General features: G+C 58.6%; 2 protein-coding genes across 2 annotated transcripts; one reads left to right on the top strand and one right to left on the bottom strand.

The window, feature by feature from the left end:
• The first annotated feature begins 1188 nt into the window (after window positions 1-1188).
• MOB1A (MOB kinase activator 1A) lies at window positions 1189-8157 on the top strand. Its single transcript, XM_063358465.1, has 6 exons — window positions 1189-1344; window positions 3819-3985; window positions 5005-5098; window positions 6972-7105; window positions 7228-7391; window positions 8020-8157. Exons 1-6 carry the CDS (start codon window positions 1331-1333, stop codon window positions 8095-8097), a joined length of 651 nt encoding a protein of 216 aa, XP_063214535.1. The 5' UTR covers window positions 1189-1330; the 3' UTR covers window positions 8098-8157.
• Window positions 7602-12213, bottom strand: BOLA3 (bolA family member 3). The gene is made up of 4 exons (XM_063358467.1): window positions 12095-12213; window positions 11481-11604; window positions 11188-11276; window positions 7602-9003 (listed from the first exon to the last, which is right to left on the bottom strand). Exons 1-4 carry the CDS (start codon window positions 12131-12133, stop codon window positions 8938-8940), a joined length of 318 nt encoding a protein of 105 aa, XP_063214537.1. The 5' UTR covers window positions 12134-12213; the 3' UTR covers window positions 7602-8937.
• Between the last annotated feature and the right edge of the window lie 1186 nt (window positions 12214-13399).

Below are 13399 nucleotides of genomic sequence, written 5' to 3'. Positions count from 1 at the left end.
GCCCAGGCCCGTAAGGATGGGTCTCTGGGGGTGCTCAGGCCCATGGGGGGTGCCCAGACCTATGGGGAGGGGGCTCAGGAGGTGCCCAGGCCCATAGCGGGGATGCCCAGGCTCATGGGGAGGTGTCTCTGGGGATGCCCAGGCACACGAGGAGGGTCTTTGGGGTGCCCAGGCCCATGGGAGTGCCCAGACTGCTGGGGAAGGAGGCTCAGGAGGTGTCCAGACCCATGGGGGGCTGCCCAGGCTCACAAGGTGGGGGCTCTGGGGCTGCCCAGGCTCATACAGGAGGGGACTCTGGGAATGCCCAGGCCCATGGAGGGGCCGGTTCCTAGGCCCATGGGGTGTGTCCAGGCCCATAGAGGGTCCCTAGGCCCATGGGGGGTGCCCAGGCCCATGGAGGATACCTAGGCCCATGTGGAGGGGGCTCTGGGGGTCCCCAGGCCCATGGGGAGGGGATTTTGAAAGGTCCCCAGGCCCATGGAGGATACCTAGGCCCACGTGGAGAGGGCTCTGGGGGTCCTCAGGCCTATGGGAGGGTTCCTAGACCTATGGGAGGGGGTTTTGAAGGTCCCCAGGCCCATGGGAAAGGGGCTGTGGAGATATCCAGGCCCATGGGTGGTTCCCAAGTCCATTAGGAGGGGGCTCTGTGGGTCCCCAGGCCCATGGGATGTGTCCAGGCCCATAGAGGGTCCCTAGGCCCATGTGGAGGGGGCTCTGGGGGGTCCCCAGGCCAATGGGGAGGGGGCTGTGGGGAGGTCCAGGCCCACGGGGGTTCCCCACGCCCATGTGGAGGGGGCTCTGGGGGGTCCCCAGGCCCAGGGGGAGGGGGCTGTGGGGAGGTCCAGGCCCACGGGGGTTCCCCACACCCATGTGGAGGGGGCTCTGGGGGGTCCCCAGGCCCATGGGGAGGGGGCTGTGGGGAGGTCCAGGCCCATGGGGGTTCCCCACACCCATGTGGAGGGGGCTCTGGGGGTCCCCAGGCCCGTGGGGAGGTCCAGGCCCACGGGGGTTCCCCACACCCATGTGGAGGGGGCTCTGGGGGTCCCCAGGCCCGTGGGGAGGTCCAGGCCCACGGGGGGCCCGAGGCCGGCCCAGCCCCACACTGACCTCAGGCCCGGGGGCTGTCGCTATGGCGATGGCGCCGCGCGAGGCCCCGCCTCCCTCTGCCGGAAGCCCCGCCCTCCCGCCGCAGCTCTCGCGAGAGTTGCCGGCGGGGCGGGCGCTGCCCGCCAGGAGCTGGGGCCGCGCGCGAGAAGCCGCCGGCGCCGCCGCCGCCTTCGCCTCAGCCCGGTCCGGGGCCTCGGCCCGGCCCCGCCCCGCTCCGCTCGCCATGAGTTTCCTCTTGTGAGTGCCCGGGCTGCCTCGGGGGAGGCCCTGAGGGAGCGGGATAACTGTGAGAGGCTTTGTGGGGGGAGAAGGGGCTCTGGGGGGGAGGAAGGCCTCTGTGAAGGGGAAGGCCTCTGTGGAGGGGGTCTGTGGGGGGCTTTGGGAGGGTTGTGAGAGGATTTTGTTGGGGCGGGGGCACTTGGGCCTGGTCTATGAGAGGTATTGGGTTGGGGGGAGCGTTTGGGGAAACCCCGAGGGAGCGGGATAGCTGTGAGGGGCTTTGGGGGGGAGGCTTTTGGGGAGGGACTGCGTGAGAGGCTTGGGGGGGGGGGGAAGGCCTGTGGGGAGGGGTATGTGGGGGGCTTTGGGAGGGTTGTGAGAGGATTTGGCTGGGGGGGCAGTCCTTGAGCTTGGTCTGTGAGAGATGGGAGCGTTTGGGGAGGCCTTGAGGCCGGGCCTCTGAAGGCCTTGAGGGAGAGGAAGGCTTTTGGGGAGGCCCTGGGGGTGTTCCTGGGGTGGGGGGTGCTGAGGGAGGCCTTGCAGGGAGGTGCAGGTGGTGTTTGGGAGCGTGGGGGTGGGGTCCTGAGGGAAGTCCTGGGCCTCGAGGGAGGCTTTTGGGGGTCGGAGGCCCCAGCGGTGCCTGGGAGCTCAGGAAGGTCTTGTGGTGAGGTAGGAAAGGGCTCTTAAGGGAAGTTTCAGGGGGAAGCCCTGAGTGGCTTTGGGCAGAGGCCCTGGGGGTTCATGAGGTGCTTTGGGGGGGCCTAGGTGTGTATGGAGGGGGGATGGTTTTGAAAAGTGTCCCCAGGGCTGTATGAGGAGAGACCAAGGAAGAGTGTGAGGAGGCCCTGGAGGGACATAGAGAGGAGTGTAGTCCTGTGGAGGAAGTCCTGTAGTGTTTTTCTAAGAGAAAGGCAGGGTGAGAGACGGTGCCTTGCAGGGCTCGGGTCCCAGGCCGGGATGTGGAGGGGGGGCTGGCAGCAGGGTGGCCCTGGAGGGCACGCACCCCAGGGAGTGCCCACATTGGGTGAGTGCCGTGGAAGGGTACGGGGGGGCTTTGAGGCGTGTTTGAGGGGATGGGAAGCCTCTTAGGGTGTAGTCTTAGAGGGAAGGCTCTGGAGAGGGGTTGTCTTGTGAGGGTTAATCCCTCCCAGGTGGGGAGAATTTGAGGGGTTGGTCTTCCAGGGGAATTGGGGGAGGCCCTGAGAGACGGGAGGGGGCTTTGGGGGTGTGGGGTAAGGTGGAAAGGAGGAGGCCTTGGTCCCATGGGTGTGGGGCTTAGACCTGGGTGGGCTTTGGGTAAGCCTTACCCTGTAGTAATTTGGTAGACGTACAGGCGTCTGGTGTAAAAAATGCTGCAGGGGGTAGGCTGTTGCATACCTGCGTTGTAGAGGTGAAGGTTTGTAAAGTGTGAGAGAGTTTCTGGCTCTTAAAGCCTGGTAGGTGCTGTGGATGAGGACTGGAGGCATTTTGTGGCATAAGAAGGCTCTGGGGGGCCTCTTCCTAGGGTTGATGATGTGCTGGGTCTGGCTTTGGGACCCTCTGCCTCAGGTCAGTGACGTGCTGGGCCTGCATTTCATCTGCAGCAGGAGGTAGTGGTTTGGTTAAAGAGCGAGCTGGATCTAAAGGTCTTTTATTTCCGCACTGAGCACTGCACGTAAACAGAGTGTGTAAAGCCATAAGGTTGCACCAGGAAGCTGCCGCGAGGTGCGTGTCAGCCAAACGCATCCGGTTACATGAAACGGTGGCAGGACGCCGGTGATGCCGAGCAGCGCGTGCCAGAGAAGCCCATTTCCCCCAAGCTGTGCTTTGGCCCTGGCCATCCTGTTGTTTGCATCACTCTCGCTCGGAAGCAGAGAGCTGGTGGGGTCTGAAAGTTAAGCTTTTGTGCTTGAGAAGTATCAAAATTCATCCCGTTTTTGGCAGCGTTGGCTGTTCAGGGAGAGGCTGCAGTACTGCTGGCCCCGTTGGAGGGATGGGGGGAGTTTGGCGAGGAGTTGTGCGATGGCTGGGCTGCTGAGCACAGCTGTCGGTACGATGCAGCAAGGGAAGATTATGATGACTATTTGCGTTTCAGGGCTGGAGCCTATTAAGTAGCTATTTTTAGCGAGCTGTTTCCTGCAGTGCATTGGAGCATCTAATATTTGTCCCCATCAAACTGACCTAGTGGCAGGTCGTGTTGTTCCCCAGCAGAGTTACGTGGGCTTTTCCTTTCGTGATCGAAAGTGAGTGTTGCTTGATGAGTCTTTGGGCCGTTGCGCCAAATGTTTGTGATTTTTAAAAAGGGTAGGTGAAAGAGGGAAGTGTGCAGGTGGCTTTTTAGTGATGCGCTCAGAAACGCTTCGGCTTGCACGTAGGATCTGTCTGCCCCAACGGCAGGGAAACAGGGAAGGGCTGGTGTCACCCTGGTTAGGAGTGCTGGATGGTGAGGGGTAACGTTTCTGGGAAGGGAACGCTGTTAAAGGACTAACTGGAAATGTTTTCCCTCTTGTTAGCGGGAGTCGATCTTCAAAAACATTCAAACCCAAGAAGAACATTCCCGAAGGCTCCCATCAGTATGAACTCTTGAAACATGCGGAAGCGACTCTGGGGAGCGGTAACCTTAGACAAGCGGTTATGTTGCCGGAGGGAGAGGACCTGAATGAGTGGATCGCAGTTAACAGTAAGCACTGTGAAAGAGAGATCCGCCCGAGTGTGGAGGTGGAGTGGGAAAACCAACAATCACTGGTTTTTATCCTTAAAGGCACCTAGAACTTCTCTGAATTAAATTCTTATCCTAAACATACTCTGTTGAGGTAACCGAATTGGGGTTAAAAGGAAGTAAAGTGTGACGTGCCGATGGCAGATGTGTCAGCGGGGCGTTGCGCTCCAGATGCATGCTAAAACTGAGAAACAAACCCAAACCTGCACTGTGGTGGTTTTGGGGTGATTTTTTTGAGTTCAGACTTGCAAAGGCGATTAGGTTTGTGAATAGTTATTTTTGTACTTGCGAGTAAGCTTCGAGTATTTATATTTGGAATTACAGAGTTAGCATTGTTGTCTGCAAAAATGGTCACAGTGAGTAGTCCAGGGAAAATGTGGAACCTTATCATCCACTGAACTCTAGGTTTGTGGAGTTTATTTTTTGTTTTCTATTTTTATTTTATTGTTGCTGAGTGCATAGTGTAAAAAGCCAAATACTACAAATTTGTTTTGCTTTCAGCAGTTGCTCTCCCTGGCCTTGAATTTTGTTTCTTTGGAAGTTTAAGGAGGAAAAGGTAGCTTTGAGCAATGGAAAACATTGTCAGGCCACAAGCTTTCAACCTAGGGAGGGTCTCCTGTATTATCAAAATCAGTTGGGTTTTTGAGGTACTGTCGTGTTTCTAAATGGAACCTAAAGCAGTCATTTCCAAGGTAGGGAAGGCTAAGTGGAGCTTCACACTGTACAAATTGATTAGGGGCAGTAGCCAGACAGTAAAAATTGACAGTGCAATTAAAATTCCTAGACGGTCAAAATGTCTCGAAGTCATCAGCCACATGACGTCGTAGGGAAGGGGGATGTTTGTTTTCGCCGAGTTTTGCAGCGCGTTCACCCCTGCGACAGTGATCCTCAGGGGCTGTGTCAGCTGAATGAGAGTGAACCGGTGCTCGGTCGGCTTTGTGTTTTGCACTTTGAGAACACTTGATACGTTTCCTTTCCAGCCGTGGATTTCTTCAACCAAATCAACATGCTGTACGGGACCATTACAGAGTTCTGCACGGAGGCGAGCTGTCCAGTCATGTCCGCAGGACCAAGGTAGGAAGTTTACTGTGGTCTACAGCTGCAGTTTAAATGTGGGGAAGTAGGTGGATGCGCAGGTTGCTCAAGCGTGCATAGAAAGAAGCTGAAAAGAGGACAGGATGTGTCCAGATTGGATCGAGGCGCAGCATCGTGCTCCCCCAGTGTTACTTATCTGGGCGTGAAGCTGTGCTGTCTGTTAAGGAGGCTGCGTGGTGTCGGTAGCCGTCAGTTTGTCTGGCATATTGAGCATCTGTCCAGGGGAAGCGCGCACGGGGATCTCTTTTCCCCCTGTTGATCAGTTCCCTATGTTATCTGGGGGCTGAAAAGCTGTGTTGTTGAAATGGCTTGTTTTAAGAAAAATGAGAGCTCTAACTTGACTGGAAGCATCTGGTTTTGCTGTCAAAGTCTTACAGCAACCTCTTGATGTGCCGTCTCGCACAGGCGGTGTTCTGAGAGGCCGTGGCGTGGTCTTACTGAGCATGAGCGATTCTGAAGATGCCGTGGCCAGCACAGGGCAGGAGGTGAGGCAGGCGAATGCTCGGGTCAGGTTACTGTATGGTGCGTGCGATGACTGCAGGGAGAAAAGGGCAGCCTGACGCTGCTGCTGTTGTGGAGAGTTAAAGCTGGGAAGGGAACCTCATGCTTATAGAGACTGGTAGGTGCAGTAGGGAACAGCTAAGCGTCTTTTTGGGTCCTGCCGATCCGTACACCATCTCAGGGCTGGCATCATCTGCCCCGTTGAATCAGCCTGGCTTGAAGTATGCTTATCCTGGCACAGGCCGTGAAAGAGACAAAGTGCGTGTTGTTCCGAGGTAGTTTTAGGGGCTGCTGTCCCTCGATTAGCACTGCCGCTCGTCATGCAGGCGAGAAGCATGGGCGGTGGTTTTCAGATATATTTAGCTGACGTAGCGTAACTGCTTTGTAGGAATAGATTTGGGGTATTATGGAAGGCAGAAGGAAAATAGCGAAGATGTACTTGGGGTGCCGTGTTGTTTTTAGGCGGTGGGAATAACTGTGGGGAGGAAAAGATTATGTGTTGGTTCTGCACTTGTGTATTTTGTCGAGGTGAAGCTGCAGCAGGGTATCTTGTTTGTAAAGTTGCTTGAGGCTCTGTGTTTTTCAGGGCAGCAGCGTGGAGTCTGGCCGGTGGGCAGTATTTGTAGGGTGCTGTGTAACATCCTGCCCCACTTTTCTACACAGAAGTATGTAGATTGCAAGTTCCTGTTTCTATATTCGGGGACATTTCCTGTAGTGACTTCCTGTTTAAATGGCACCATTTGTTTTCACTTGTCGTCGGTCAAGAGGCGACAGTCGAAACATGGGGGTTTTCCCTCTGCTTTTGAAGGATTTTGCAAAAGATGGCAAAGAAAGCGCGTCGTGTCGTCGTGTAGCGTTACGGTCAATGTCTGCCCCGCTTTGGCGGAGCCATGGGATTGATAAGCACGCATGTCGATTTGAGACAGCGGCTTCCAAAATGTGCAGCCCTGGGGCCATTAGCCACCTCGTGTGAGGGGAGAGGGAGTGCTGAATTCCTGGAGGGTGTCTGAAAGCCATAGGTGAATTAATTCAGATGATGGGTGATGGCCCTGATGCTTCCCTCTGGCCAGTTTTTGTCTCACTTTGAGGAAATGTTGATGTCAGAGGAGGTTGCCATGAAGCTGAATTTCACTTTTGAGGGTCAAACCCTGAGGCAGTCGGGATGGAGGCATTAACTCTGACTCCGTGCAGGAGAAACTCAGAAAGGCAAAGCGCTGCTCTTGTCACTTCTGAGGAGTACGAGCGTTGCAGTGTCACTCTGTACTGAGATAAGGAGGAAGCTGTGGGGCCTGAAAAATTCAGTTTTTTTCTCTTGGAGCAAAGAATTTCTTTTCCTTCCCTCTCCCCGCAGGTACGAGTACCACTGGGCGGACGGCACCAACATAAAGAAGCCAATCAAGTGCTCGGCTCCGAAGTACATCGATTACTTGATGACGTGGGTGCAGGACCAGCTGGATGATGAAACGCTCTTCCCTTCAAAGATCGGTAAGCACGGCTGCACGACGCAACGGGCCTCGCGTACGGGACCAAGACGCTGCTTGGAACGTCTTGCTTTGGTACTTCTGACTGAACGGAAGGATTCATCCGTGCGTGCTGGTGCATTTCAGGCGTCCCTTTTCCCAAGAACTTCATGTCGGTGGCCAAGACGATCCTGAAGCGTCTGTTCCGCGTCTACGCCCACATCTACCACCAGCACTTCGATTCCGTCATGCGGCTGCAGGAGGAGGCCCACCTCAACACCTCTTTCAAGCACTTTATCTTCTTTGTGCAGGTGAGTTGCCAAACAGCAGCCGGTCGCTTGCCTCTGGGGTTTCTCGTTCCCCCTTTGCCTTTAAAGGGAGTTGGATTTTAAAGTGCCTCCTCGCTCTTTGAAGATCTACAGCTGAGGCATGCACTGGAAGATATGCTTGGCTCCCACCCTCTGTATCATGCGAACTGTGCAGCTGTGGGTTTGTGGTGTTGGGTTTTGGGTTGGTTTGGGTTTTGTTTTTGTTTTTTGCAGGAAGTATGGCTGAGTTGGCTGTAAATGCTTGAATTTCCCTCTCTGGTTTTAGCTGTCGACTTGCAGCAAAAGAAACCAGGCTCAGAGGAGAACTTGGGGGTTTTGTAGCTCAAGAATTGACTCAGAAATAGCAGCAGCACCTTTTTTTCCTTTTTTTTTTTGTTTGTTTTTTTTTTTAAACAGCCTGTTCTTGACCAGATGTGGGATTCATTGTGCAGAGCAGCATGGTATTTCTCAGTGATGCGGTGGAAAAGGTTTTGTTGTCTTGAAATGCTTGAATTTCTCTCAGGAGCTGGCATGCATTGACATGGGGTGTACAGTGGCCGGATGTGTTTTCCAGCAGCTCTTTAAGAGGTGCCTTCAGTTTTTCTGTTGGTTTTTTTTTTTCCCCTGCCAGGAATTCAACTTGATTGACAGGCGGGAGTTGGCTCCTCTGCAGGAACTGATCGAGAAGCTGGGCTCCAAGGACAGATAAACTTTCCCCGGAGGACCCTTTTGGCCGCTCCTTTCCGCTTTGTACGCCTGCCACTTCTACGCTTCGCCTTCAGCGACGCAAGCCCCGAGTGGCATCAGTCTCAGAGGCCAAGCATCGCTTCTACTCTGCAGCGGCCTGCGTTGGTTTAGAAGTCATTGGCTGCGGTGACTTGCCGTGTGTAGTCCACCTGGTTTTCTAGGCATGCGCTCAAGTCTGGCGAGTCCTGCACTCTAGGACTTGGCCTCGGAGCTGGTTTTGTTCCCCACAGGCATGGGGCAGAGTTCCGGGTGCTGCGCTGCTGCTTTCTACTCCCAGAGGCCAAGTTTTCCTCTGGCCCCCACGGACACGGTGCTTGGCCTGTGAGCAGCCCGACCAGGGCTGAGCCCAGGGTGTGTTTCCCCTGGGTGACAGCAGAGTGGCTCGGCTTATTTTTGGAAGTGCTTTTTTTTTTTTTGGATGTGAGGTGCACTTAGAGCCTTAAGCTCCCCTTTGGCAGCAGCAGCAGCGTTGTGGGGGGGAGGAAAAGAAGTGCCTGGCCCAAGGGGAGCCTGTCCCCTGCCTGGAAGAGCAGCTTGCTCGTGTTCCCAGCATGGTGGGGGGGGCCTGCTGAGGGAGGGACCCAGCAATAATAAAGTTTCTCCTTCCTGCTCTTCTTTCAGAGGGGTGTTTCTTCTTCTGTCCCCCTCCCCTCGCAGCCCCCCAGCCCTGCGCAGGTGCCTAATCGAAAACACAGCACTTGGATAAATTTGTAGGTAGTCTGGAGGGCAGCGGCCTCCTGGTCACCAGCACAGAGCCCTGCAGGCACCTCTCAAACATCTTTATTGACCAACTGACAAAGCGTCAAGGTTTGGGGGTGGAGGTGAAGATGCGCAGTCCGTGCATGCTCTTGATCTCCTCGCTCAGTGCCTGCAACAGAGACACCAGCGCTGAGAGTCTGGGGGCGGGGGGGGGGCTGGTGCTGGGGGTCAGCGGGGTGGTGCTTGTGCACAGCGAAGTGGCTGCGTGAGGCCAGCGGCCACCAAGTGCTGCTGACTCTCATTTTGAGAGGCCCAGCTCATCTCTAGGGTGCTGCGCACTGAGAAACAGCGTACCCAAGTTGCGCCGTTGGGCAAAAATTGAGGGCTGCCCCCCGGCAGGCAGCCTGCCTGCGTGCTGCGTGCGCACAGCAGCACCACCGCTGTGATTAGGAAGGGCTGTGCTGGGTACGGGCGCAGCACCCTGCGCTAAATCCTTGGGTCAGCACCCACTAGATTGTGCGCAGGCATCACGGCCCCCCAGGCTGAAGTGCTACACTGGCAGAAAACAAGGGTGGTTATGAGTGGGGGAAAAAGGAAAGGCTCTGCTTTCAGGGCACTCGCAGTACAGTACGGCTGCGCCCGGCTTCGGCACAGGCTGGTACACACACAGCCAGGTCTAAGCGCCGCACACACACACAACCCTGTTCACGGGGAAGGGAAGGACTGTGCTATTTATTACCGGGAAAAAAAGGGAACGCAACTGTGACACTCACGCTGTGTGCACACGCAGGCTCTTGGAACTAAACCCCACTGAGAGCGTGTGTGTGTGTACCTATCCGCTGTTTATTATGAGGCAGGGGAATTTTATTACTTAATTCTGGGAGGGGAGAAGGGCTGTGCTTTTCAGGCACTAGCACTGCGTAGAGGCCCAGCACCAACCATCCTCTGGCTCTGGGCGCGCTGCGTGTAACGCTGCCCAGTTGGGCACTGCGGGTGCACGCTCGTACGTGCTGCAGGCTGCGAGCGCTGCGTGCGCAGCTATGCTGCTCTCTGAGAAGGGCCGGCCATGCTGGTTATTATCGGGAAGGGAAAAAAAGGGGCTACAGTGGTTATTACTGGGGGGGGGAAGGAAGGGCTACACAGTAAGATGCGCACACACACACACCCCCCCATCAGAGTGCCTGGCTACAAGTGCTGTGCACACACACGCAGAGTGCCCTGCGCTAAGTGCTGCACACACAGAGTTATGCTGGCCTTTCTTTTTCTTGGGAGGGAAGCAGGAGCTGCGCTGGTTCTTTACTGGGAGGGAAGCAGGAGCTGCGCTGGTTCTTTACTGGGAGGGAAGCAGGAGCTGCGCTGGTTCTTTACTGGGAGGGAAGCAGGAGCTGCGCTGGTTCTTTACTGGGAGGGAAGCAGGAGCTGCGCTGGTTCTTTACTGGGAGGGAAGCAGGAGCTGCGCTGGTTCTTTACTGGGAGGGAAGCAGGAGCTGCGCTGGTTCTTTACTGGGAGGGAAGCAGGAGCTGCGCTGGTTCTTTACTGGGAGGGAAGCAGGAGCTGCGCTGGTTCTTTACTGGGAGGGAAGCAGGAGCTGCGCTGGTTCTTTACTGGGAGGGAAGCAGGAGCTGCGCTGGTTCTTTACTGGGAGGGAAGCAGGAGCTGCCCTGTCTTTACTGGGAGGGAAGCAGGAGCTGCGCTGGTTCTTTACTGGGAGGGAAGCAGGAGCTGCCCTGTCTTTACTGGGAGGGAAGCAGGAGCTGCGCTGGTTCTTTACTGGGAGAGAAGAAGGAGCTGCGCTGGTTCTTTACTGGGAGGGAAGCAGGAGCTGCGCTGGTTCTTTACTGGGAGGGAAGCAGGAGCTGCGCTGGTTCTTTACTGGGAGGGAAGCAGGAGCTGCCCTGTCTTTACTGGGAGGGAAGCAGGAGCTGCGCTGGTTCTTTACTGGGAGGGAAGCAGGAGCTGCGCTGGTTCTTTACTGGGAGGGAAGCAAGAGCTGCGCTACTCAAGACACCTGCGCCACGTGCCCACGCAGCGCGTGTAGCTGAGCCCGCTGCCTGCAGCGCTTCAGCTGGGCACTGCGTGCGCACGGCACTCCCGTTTGGCACGCCAATTGCGTGTGCAGGCAGTAATTAGCGCTGTGCACACACACACAATTAACGTGCCGCAGCAAAGTACTGCACACACATAGCCCGACGACGGAGCGCTGCGGGCAGCAGGCTGGGCTCCAGGTGCCACACGGGCAGTGCCAGCACGAAGCGCTGCGCACACTCACACACCCCCCCCCGTGTCCCACGACGTGCCCGAACACAAGCGCCGCCAGCCGGGCTGCGTCCCCCCCCCGGCGTCCCCCCTCACCTGATTAACCATCTGATGCTGCTGCACCGTCCGCTTCTCTCTGAATTCCTCCGACTCGATGTGAATTTCGTACATGGCGCCGCAGCCCCCTAGAAAAATAAACGCCGTGGCGTGAGTTAACCTGAGGGTCCTTCGCACCCCACTGTTCCCAAATCCTTTTGGATCCCCAGCAAGGTGTGGGGGGGGGGGCTGGGGACAGACTCAACTCCTCCCTCACTCACGAAGCGCCGGGATGGCTTGGGGCGGGGGGGGGACGGGGACGACACAGAGGAAATAAAGAGCCTTTTCTGTACCTGATATATCCACCACTTTGATGGCGGAGGCCCGGGGGAACTTCTCCCGCAGGACGCGGGTGACTCGGGCCTCCCCGTCCGTCTGCGAGGAGAAGCTTCGCCAGGTGCCGCGGCGCAGGAAGAGCTGGGGCGGGGGGAGGCAAAAATGCTCCTGAGAAACCCTTTCGGGGGCGGGGGGGGGGAACGGACGGACACCGGGGGTGGGGTGGGGGTGGAATACGAAGGAGGAGGGGGCACCGGGGGTGGGGGAGCGGCGAGAAGGCCGCCTTCCCCGGGGGGGGGGCGCCGGGAGGTAGCTGGGGAAGTCCGCCTTCACCGGGCGGGGGGCACTGGAAAAGGGGTGGGGGGGGCAGGCCGCCTTCACCGGTACCGGGGTGGGGGGACGACACTTACCGCGAGGGGGGCGGAGGGCACCTCCCCCGGTACCGGGACACTTACCGTGAGGAGGCGCAGCCCGCGCTTACCGGTACGGGGACGGGGGGGGGGACACAGAGGGAGCCGCGGGGAAACGGACCCAAAAAAAAAAAAAAAGGGGGGGGGGACGCCTCGGACAACGCGCCCCCGCCCCTGGGCTGGGAAGGAGGGAGGGAGAAGGACGGACGGGGGACACGCACCGGCCCGCGGCCCAGCACCAGCCCCGCCGCGGCGGCCATCGTGGGCGGCTCGCGCCCCGCTGAGCACGCGCGGGGCCGCGCGCCCGGGTTTCCCCCGCCGCCCGGCCAATCGGCGCGCGCCCTCGCGGCGGGGAGGGGAGGGGAGGGGGGCGGGGCCGGCGCGGCACCTCCTTCCGCCCGCCGCCGCCGCCGCCGCGCCCCCTGTCGGAGCGGAGGACCCTGGCGGGGACGGGGCCCGGCACCCACCCACCGCGGGGCTTGGGGCGGGGGGGAACCCGGTCCTGAGACCCTCGGTAAGACCCGAGACCCCCCCCCCAGGTAGGGCTTCATCCTGCCCCATTCCCCCCCCCCCCGAAAGGGCCCGTCCTGCACCCCCTTCCCATAAAGGACGCACCGTCCTCCCCCCGCCATGGACAGGGCCCCATCCTGACCCGCAATTCCCACCCCCAGGGCCCCATCCTGACCCCCCCCCCCCATTCCCATAAAAAAGGCCCCATCATGACATACACCCCGCCCCCCCCCGAGACAAGGCCCCATCCTGGCCGCCCCCCCTCATGGACTGGGCCCCCATCCCAACCCCCCCATTCCCGTACCAGGGCCCCATCCTGCCCCTATTCCCATCAAAAAGTCCCCATCCTGACATACACAGACCCCCCCCCGCACAGACAGGGACAGGCCCCCCCCCCCCATTCCCATACCCAGGGCCCCATCCTGACCCCCATTCCTATAAAAAAAGCCCCCCCCCCAGTTCCCACAAACAGGACCCTGTCCTGACATCACCACCACCTCCCCCCCCCCGCCGCCATGGACAGGGTCCCATCCTGACCCCCCCCCCAATCCCATTCCCACAGCCCCATCCTCCACATACACCCCCTTCCCAAAAGGGTCCCGTCCTGTTCCCCCCCCCATCCCATCCCATTCCATCCCCAGGGCCCCATCCTGGCCCCCCCCCCCCCCCATAGACAGGATCCCATCCTGACACCCCCCCCCACCACCACCCCATGGACAGGATCCCACCCTGGCCCCCCCCAAAATATACAGGACCCCATCCTCACATCCCCTGCCATGGACAGGACCCCCATCCTGCCCCCCCCCCCCCCCCCCCCCAAAATATACAGGCCCCCATCCTGCCCCCCCCATGGACAGGACCCCATCCTGACCCCCCACCCCCCCACCCCATGGACAGGATCCCACCCTGCCCCCCACAAAATATACAGGCCCCCATCCTGCCCCCCCCGCCATGGATAGGACCCCATCCTGCCCCCCCTGCCCCCCCATTCCCATCCCCAGGGCCCCATCCTGCCC

The sequence above is a fragment of the Chroicocephalus ridibundus genome, chromosome 23 (assembly GCF_963924245.1).
Source record: "Chroicocephalus ridibundus chromosome 23, bChrRid1.1, whole genome shotgun sequence".
Lineage (NCBI taxonomy): Eukaryota > Metazoa > Chordata > Aves > Charadriiformes > Laridae > Chroicocephalus > Chroicocephalus ridibundus.
Note: the sequence above shows the minus strand (reverse complement) of the source record. Positions and strands in the feature narration are given on the sequence as shown.

Excerpts from the sequence above, each read along its gene's own strand:
- MOB1A (XM_063358465.1), top strand. Across the intron at positions 3,986-5,004 it reads TGAGTGGATCGCAGTTAACA|CCGTGGATTTCTTCAACCAA; the intron begins GTAAGCACTGTG and ends TTTCCTTTCCAG. Across the intron at positions 7,392-8,019 it reads ACTTTATCTTCTTTGTGCAG|GAATTCAACTTGATTGACAG; the intron begins GTGAGTTGCCAA and ends TTCCCCTGCCAG.
- BOLA3 (XM_063358467.1), bottom strand. The coding sequence starts at position 12,133 with ATGGCCGCCGCGGCGGGGCTGGTGCTGGGCCGCGGGCCG. Across the intron at positions 11,605-12,094 it reads TGGTGCTGGGCCGCGGGCCG|CTCTTCCTGCGCCGCGGCAC; the intron begins GTGCGTGTCCCC and ends CCCCCGCCCCAG. Across the intron at positions 11,277-11,480 it reads CAAAGTGGTGGATATATCAG|GGGGCTGCGGCGCCATGTAC; the intron begins GTACAGAAAAGG and ends TTATTTTTCTAG.